General features: G+C 34.4%; 1 protein-coding gene across 1 annotated transcript; it reads left to right on the forward strand.

Annotated features, from left to right (window-relative positions):
• Positions 1–733: 733 nt before the first annotated feature.
• Positions 734–6567, forward strand: LOC120126164 (WD repeat-containing protein PCN-like). The gene is given in 12 exon segments (XM_039144435.1): positions 734–1004; positions 1088–1231; positions 1640–1952; positions 2045–2108; positions 2803–2916; positions 3050–3212; positions 3821–3974; positions 4108–4353; positions 4356–4717; positions 5271–5452; positions 5602–5868; positions 6028–6567. Coding segments are annotated over 12 exon segments (2457 nt in total). The 5' UTR covers positions 734–839; the 3' UTR covers positions 6311–6567.
• Positions 6568–8783: the final 2216 nt, after the last annotated feature.

Here is an 8783-nt window from a genome sequence, read left to right on the forward strand (position 1 = left end):
CAAACATCAATGATTATTTTTGTAATTTACCCTAAAATATCATCATTTAGTTTAATTCGAGGTCAAAAGAAGCTAAAAAACTTAAGGTCAAAATGATTTTTTTTTTAAATTTTGGGGATAAAGAATGTCATTAGACCTATTTTTTCATATTCATGTTTTAATATATTAGAAATAAATGATAGATTATTATTATAGATGATAAAACAAATATAGTAATTGATACTTCTCTAAAAACATATAGATAGATTATATCATTAGGAGAGTCTAAAATACAATTAGATGCAAGGTTAAAAATGACATAGATCGATTGTAACAAAAAAAAATTATAAGAGTTTAATTTTTTAAGTTAGACATAGTAACATTTTAAGTTGAAATCGAAAATATTGTCTATTTCGTAATATTTTTGGTTTGTAATCGAAAATATTGTCTATTTCGTAATATTTTAGGTTGAAATCGAAAATATTGTATATTTCGTAATATTTCTGGTTTATAATCTAATTATAAATTATTTAACCTTTACAAATATATTTTTTAATTTAATCTATAATATTTAAATTAAAAATTATCTTATTGGTTGTGCTATTTATTTATGTAAAACCAAAGGGGCTTTGGTGATCGTAGCGGTTCGAACCACGGTCGAATGGAGAGAAGTGTGGGTTCAGTGAGTGAGTCGCTTTTCTAAAGTTTAAACCCTGGAGACAAAAAAAACCTAGGGAAGAAGAATAAAGCAATTGCGTCGCCTTCCCTGCCTCTTTGTGTTTAATGCGTATCTCTGTATTACCGTCAAATTGGCTTTCAAACACAGCATCTTATTTCCTTCTGTAGCCGCCACGGACCCAATGCTCCTCAAGCCTTATCGAACCAGTTCAGTCGACTGGAAGCCGTCTTCGGTGGTTGCCCTTGCCACCAGCCCCGACGACTCTCAGGTTGCCGCGGCCCGTGAGGATGGCTCGCTCGAGATTTGGCTTGTTTCCCCTGGCTCCGTTGGCTGGCACCACCAGCTGGTAGCTTTATCTTCTTGTTTTTCATATGTTTATGTACATACAAATGTGGGTTTTTAGTTTGATTTGTTGGTTGCTTTGTGTAGACTATTCACGGGGATTCTACTTGCCGGGTATCGTCTCTCGTGTGGTGTTGTGTTGGTTCGAAAGACCCGTCTTCTGGCAGGTTGTTCTCTTCGCGTATTGATGGCTCAGTCTCGGAATGGGATCTTTTCAACTTGAAACAGAAGGTTATTTTCTTTCATTGCTTTTCGCTTTTTCTAATGATTCCAACCTCTGCAACTTAAATGGATACTCGTCTTTATTGGTTGTGTTTTTGAATGACGGGAGCAGTACTGACCTGAGGCCTGTTCCTCTTATTTTTCTATTATGCGTAGGCAGGGATCTAAATAGTGGTCCCGATCGTGATACCACAATGACAGGTAGTAGTATCTGTTATATCCGCAATCACAATGAATGCAACCGCTATTTAAATCCCTGGCGTAGGCCTATATACGGTGGCATAAATTCTGCTTATGAGATCCCTTGATAGCATTCCTTTCCTTTTTCGCTTTAAGTTCATTCTAGTATACACAACACTTTGAATTGAAAATGTCCTTTTATTGATTGTTTATATAGTCGATTAAACTTTTATGCAGATTGTGCTAGAGTCTATTGGGGTTTCAATCTGGCAGATGGCTGTGGCACCGGTTATTGAACTGCCAGCTTCTGAAGAGACTAGGTCTCAACATTTTGGGAATGGATATTTGAATGATAAACATGAATATAGTGGAAGTGACGATGCAGAGAACTCTGAAGATGAAGATGCTTCTGACTCGGAACAAGTTCATCGGGGACTACTCAAAGATGATAGACGTGTAGTGCTTGCCTGTGATGATGGAGCTTTGCGGATATATAATGTTTCTAATTTGGATAATTTCGTGTACCATAAATCGTTGCCCCGGGTCAGTGGTGAGATATCTACACCTGAGAAACTTTTCTTGTTAGGTTATTGCTTTTACTTTAGTTTTACCCTGAGCTTCTTGGTGCTGATTTATTTTCAGGGCATGCTCTAAGTGTGACCTGGAGCCATGACTCAACTAGGATTTATTCAGGGAGTAGTGACGGGTAAGTCTGTTGTTAGAGTGAATAGCATATGATACATTTTAATTTATCAGACAACAAAACTTTTGATGCTTACTGTACTTCTGATACTCCTGTACATATTTGTTTCATTAAAGTGAATACCATATGCTGTATGCATACTGTACTTATTATATTTCCATGCATACTGTTATGATTAAATTCACCCTATAAGATGGAACCACACTCAAATATGGATCGTAACTGTTCGGCAGCTGTATTTAGAGGCGTTTTTTTTTGCAAGTGTTTTTTTTTGTTATGTTCTTTTGCAACTTGAGGTGTATTTTAGAAATCAGGTTACTCTCTTTGGGGCTTTTTGTTTGATGATGGGAGATTTTTAGGTGATATGGTTTTTTGTAATGGTGTATATTCCCGTATGAGGGTATTCAGTGTTTTCACATGTACTTGGTGTTCTAATTAATAAATTATGTGGAAGAATACGAAGGGAGTTTTTAATGAGACCTCCAACTTTTATAAAAAAATGAATGTCATCAAAGTGCATACCATATGATGCATTTAGCGAAAATGTTAATGTCTGGTGTACCCCTAGTATTTCTATCATTGCTTATATCATTTATTTCTTTTTGATATATGTATATATATATATCATTAGTTCAATTTTACTGCACCTTCTTTCACCAAATTTAATCTCGTCTAGTGTGTGCTAATCATCTTGCAGGTTGATTAGATGCTGGAATGCTGATTCTAGTCAAGAAATTTTCAGAAGTACTGTTGCTCTTGGAGGTTTGGGAAGTGGGCCTGAGCTTTGCATATGGTCATTACTTTCTTTGAGGTAAATGTGAAATCTTCTACATCAACAGGGACATGCATTTGTAAAGAAGCTTAATGTGTTGAAATGTCGGCGATTTCTGTACTATAATTATTAATGTGCTACCTTTTGATGATTGGATTATTGTTAAATTCAGGTGTGGAACTGTTGTTAGTGCGGACAGCACTGGCTCTGTTCAGTTCTGGAATGGTGATAAGGGAACTCTTCTCCAGGCACATTTGAACCACAAAGGAGATGTGAATGCCTTGGCAGCAGCTCCAAATCTGAACAGGGTGTTCTCTGCTGGGTCTGATGGACAGGTATGGTTCTGTTTTCAAGGCCTGCACTTTGCACTTTAGTACTAGAGAACAAAAGCACCTCAGACCCATTTGGGTGAGGTGCATTTTATCTGTAGCAAGCCTGGTGCGCTGTTTTGTAAGGCGACTCACATAAAGGAAGCTCACCTCATTGTAGTTCTCTTTTATTTCTTTTATTTCACTTTTCTTCATTAAATTTTACCAGTAAGAAAGAGAGGGTATCAGACTCTCCTTAAGGAGATAATGCACAACCAACAAAAAAATTGCATGTGTTGTTGATAAGTTAGATCACTCTTTCGAGTTAATTACGTAATTCTTGAGCTTACTATATATATAATATTTAGAACACAGGAAATCATACGTGCATATTGCATTTTACTCGGATGAGCACAGTTTTACGCCTTGCACCTGAATTATATAGGTTCTGGTATCTAGAGTGCTCCTTGCGGACTTGACACCATTGGTCCAAGAGAAGTAAACATGTTAAAGAAAAATGGAAAACAATTATAGTTGTATAGTTTTCATCTTTCAGCTGTAAAATATTTTTATTGAATTTTGAGTCGATTAAATGGTCTCTTCCCTAATGCCTTCTGTGTTGGTACATTGTCTAGGTTATTCTTTATAAGCTTTGTACTGAGAAGCTAGAGTCTTGTGATGGCAAATCTTCTTCAGAAATGATGAAGAAATGGGTATATGTCGGCTATGTAAGAGCTCACACCCATGACATCAGAGCCTTGACAATGGCATTGCCCATCAGTTCAGAAGGTCTGTTCATGATTTGGGTTCCACGTCTATATATTATTTTATTTATTTCATTAAAATATAAAATTGCATTTATAACTTTTAACACCAATTTCTTCACCTTTTGATTTTGTACATTTTTCTTTCTAATATTTAGGTTCTTTATCTGATGAGCCAAAAGATTTGCAAGATGAACAGGGGAAAAAGGTAAAAAGAATTCGTAGGGAGAAGAAGCCCCTTGATTGCAGCTATGACAAATGGGCCCATTTTGGAGTTCCTATGCTTGTTTCTGCTGGTGATGATGCGAAGCTCTTTGCATACTCTGCTAAGGAGTTTACTAGGTTCTCCCCGCATGATGTTTGCCCTGCACCTCAGAGAGTTCCCATACAACTGGTCGTTAGTTCAAGTTCAGTCAAACTTCTTTTCTCCTGGTCCAGGGATCCTTTTGGTTAGATGTTCTCTGTGTTCGTGTTCCCGATGTGGGTTCTTGCCCCTATGGTGGCCTTGCAACCACTAATTTAGTGTCTCGAGTTAAGAGTAAGGCATCTCGAAAGATCATTTGTAGTGCAATGTCTAACTCTGGCGAGTTTTTTGGTTATTCTGACCAAATCAGACCCAGCCTATTTACACTGAGTAGGCAAGCTGGCCAAAGTACGTGGAGCGTAAGTAAACGGCAACTTCCTCAGGGTCTTCCATCTGCACATTCTATGGCTTTTACCTCTGATGGGGTACGAATGCTTATTGCAGGGCATGATAGAAGGATCTATGTAAGTCTCTTCTCTTCACTTTCTTGTAGTTTCTGTACTTATAAACCCTTTCCGTAAAGTACATAATTCATGCTATTGTTTACTTTAGGTGAGTGAAGTGAGTAGTGTCATTCTATGAAATAATTTTAGGCTTCTGAGGTCTCTTGCCTCTTTGGCTATGGCTTCTCAAGATTAGAGTGTATGCCTCAAACTATAAAATTCGAATTTCACCCCTAGAAACATTGTGCTGAATATTCCAGTGTCTATGTGGGGTTTATTACATCTTAGCAACTCTGTACGTATTTATAAGTCGATGAGTGCTCAAACCAAGTACATATATATGTTAATGTGTATTCAACTCTAGTACACTTGTTTCTTGTAACATATCTGGTTTTACGGAGGAGCGAACAAGGAAACGAGTTCTCAATATCAAAGTATATAAGCTCTTCTAACCATCATATGCCTCACTACAACTTAATTGTTTAAATTGAACAATAAAATACAGAATACGAGTCAAAAGAATGCTTTTTTTGTGATTGTGTGAACAATGTTAGTTTTCTTCTTTGTGCTGCAGATTGTAGATTTAGGGGACTTGAAACTACTGCATACCTTTACACTTTGTCGTGGGGAGTATGATAAAGAAGGGTCACTTGATGAGCCTCCAATAACAAAAATGTTCACGAGTTCTGATGGCCAGTGGTTAGCTGCTATCAATTGCTTTGGAGATATATACATATTTAGCCTAGAGACACAAAGGTAAGACATTGCGTTAAACACAATTCTTAAATTGATGTTGGTCTAGTCATTGTTGACGAGATTGGAAAAATTTTCGGCTTATGTAATTTGAGATGGAGGAGGCTGCAAGCTGTTTATATATATTGATTAGTCTTGTTTTTATGGAGCAGGCAACACTGGTTTATATCAAGATTGGATGGTGCCTTTGTTACTGCCGGTGGCTTTCCTCCTCAGGATAGCAATGTGCTTATTATCACAACATCGTCAAACCAGTTCTATATATTTGATGTGGAAGCTCGACAATTGGGAGAATGGTCAATGCAGCATTCGTTCACTCTTCCCCAAAGATACAAAGAATTTCCTGGGGAGGTTATCGGGTTGTCTTTCTGCCCTTCTTTATCATCAAAATCTTCATCCGTTATCGTTTACAGTTCCAGGTGCTGTTCTAATCCCGTTGGTTTTAGCATGCTGCATTGCAGCGGTTTAAATTTTATTTATATCAATGCCTAGTCTATAGCATGCTTGATGGTGTGGCTTGAAATGCAGGTGTATCTCATTAAGCATTCATACTTATGGATGGATTTTGTAAACTGCAGGGCAATGTGTTCGATCGACTTTGGGAAGCCAGTAGACGAAGACGACGAGAGTGAGTTGGTAAATGGAGCTTTGTTGAAGTTTACCAACATGAAAAGGAAACATTGGTTGAACGAAAGCCAGCAATGTCGGAAAAACAATTTTGATATAGTAGTTTTCCGAGATCCCGTTTTATTTATCGGGCAGCTATCAAAAAATTCGGTGTTGATCATAGACAAACCATGGATGGAAGTGGTTAAATCGTTCGATTCAGCACCCGTGCAGAGACGTATATTTGGGACATAGGCTGCGTGCCTTGCAGAACAAAGTTTTGTCTATGCTTGTGACTACGGGAGAATTCAAAAAGTGCAGCATCACTTCCCCACTGAAAACAACTTTTATTTCGAAAGGGACGGCGGGCGGCTGGGGTGGTTTTGTTGGGATCAAAAGCACGATGTTCTTCTGCCTCAAAATGATAAATTTAATTTGAGTCGGATGTGCTTAGAATGTTGTGTAATGTACTCTGTAGTATTACGCTACTGGTGTAGGGACAGGAAGAGTTTTAGTGTTGATCTCAAGCAAAGCTCAAAAATGGATTTTTGGGTAAAAAAATGCATTCTATAATTCGAATTCAAGGTCCTAGTTTGGTTCCCTGTGGCTCATTTTCGATTTTATAATGATATTGTTTTTTAATTTTATAAACATCCCAAAAATTAAATATTATTAAAACTGTATTGCTTTTTTTCATGTGTGGATCTAATAGATTAACGAACCTAGTGATATATATATATATATATATATATATATATATATATAATTTAAATTTAAGTGTTTGCTTGAAACAATGGATAATTTGAAATTCATATTTTATATTAAATTAGTCTAGAGTATGTTCCGTATTCATGACTTAAGTGGTGAAAACATTTCAAAATTGAGCTCTTAAATTTAATTCTTTTATTAATTGTTCATGCGTGAATGGATGGTGATATATGAAAATTCAACTTTAATTAGTTAGATATGAAAATTCAAAACTTGAATTTCATTACCCTAATCCCAAACAATTCTTAATCAAAGTAACCGATGGTTGATCAATCCCATGAGGATTAAATATTTAATTATTATTAAATACATAATATATTGAGTCTAGTAAAATAAAATGTAATTAGATTAAGTTTTTCTATTTAAATTTGATCAATAACAATGATTTAAGATATTTTTATTTATTCACATCAATTTGAGAATAATAAAACTCACATAATAAAATTAACGTTGGAACAATAAATAAGAAAAACTTGATGCCAAAAAAAATCAAATTATACTTTAAATTAATTTTAGGTGCTTAAAGAACTTTTCATTAAAAGTAAGTTTACGCTTTCTTCATTATGATTTTAAGTATCTACGTCATAACAAATGTTAAAAAGACCGTTAAATGATATGTATCGGTTTATATTTTTTTAAAATATTTTTAATAAAAATAAAAATATTATTTTTAAAGAAAAGCCTCTAAGTGCTCCCTTCCCCCGCCAGCACAAATTAAAAAAAAAAAACCATTCACTCTCAGTCCAGGGGCATGTAGGCGGCATTATTCTACCCCCAATGTCATCCCATATAAATATGAAACCATTATCATAATCGCAAATAATATATAATTTTAGGATTATGGTTAGAGATTTAAGTTTAAATATATAATTTTAGAAAGATTGAGATGACAATAAGAGGAATGATCGATAGTGAAAGCCCTATGATGGGTAGGTGACCGTTCAACGCGACGAAGGCAAGTAGTGCTAGTCGACCACGATTGATATGAGGGTTTGAATGAGAGGTTTTAGGGTTTTGAGTTCTTTTTTGTAATTTCATAAAATTTAGGTTTTTAAATTAATAATATTCTTAAGTTTTTTTAAATATAGACACTTAAAAATGTAATGTTGAAAATGGTGGATATCTATTTTGAGCCCAAATTATTTTAAATACTTAAAACTAACTTAGAATATAATTTAAGCACTTATCTTTATATTAAGCCATTAAAAAATTATCATATAAATATTAATTGTGAATTGATATTATGTGTCATATGAGATATTTTAGATTATATAAAACATAATAAAGGAAAAGTGCTAGAAAAGTTGAATAATTAATGAAATTTGTTTTATTTGTAATTTATGGATTTGGAATAACTAAATAAGAGGGATTAAATATCTTATCTCAGCAGCAGCACCACCACCACCCATACGTGAGAAAGAAAGTTGAGAAGAGACTTGGATTTTTTTGTTGTTGATGATTTTACATCAAAATTAAGTAGGTTTTCATATTTTCAATTTAATCTCTTTAACATGTTGAAGTTTATTTGTTGGTCATTAAGACACAATGTATTTGATGCCTGCATAACATAGTATTTTGTGCAATGTATTTCTCATCGTTATTATAGTAATGTTATGTTCTACAATATGATTATATGACACTTTATATGCAATAGATGGTTACTCAACATAGACTCACATACCATGCATTCTCATTATAATAAATTATGTTTAGATTTAAATATGTGAAAAATATATGTTATATGATTTGAATATATGAACAATACATGTTATATGGTTTGAATAAAGTAAATATTTCATTGAGAATTTATTTGGCGTTACATGCCTTATATATGAAATGTTAATTTTACAGGTTTTATGATGAAAGGATGACTTTCAGTAAGCCAATTTTATATGTTAATATATTTTTATATGACATTTATAGTACTTTGATTATTTTTATATTTTATATTTTAAAATAC

Source organism: Hibiscus syriacus, unplaced genomic scaffold, assembly GCF_006381635.1.
Source record: "Hibiscus syriacus cultivar Baekdansim isolate YM2019G1 unplaced genomic scaffold, ASM638163v2 tig00110450_pilon, whole genome shotgun sequence".
NCBI lineage: Eukaryota > Viridiplantae > Streptophyta > Magnoliopsida > Malvales > Malvaceae > Hibiscus > Hibiscus syriacus.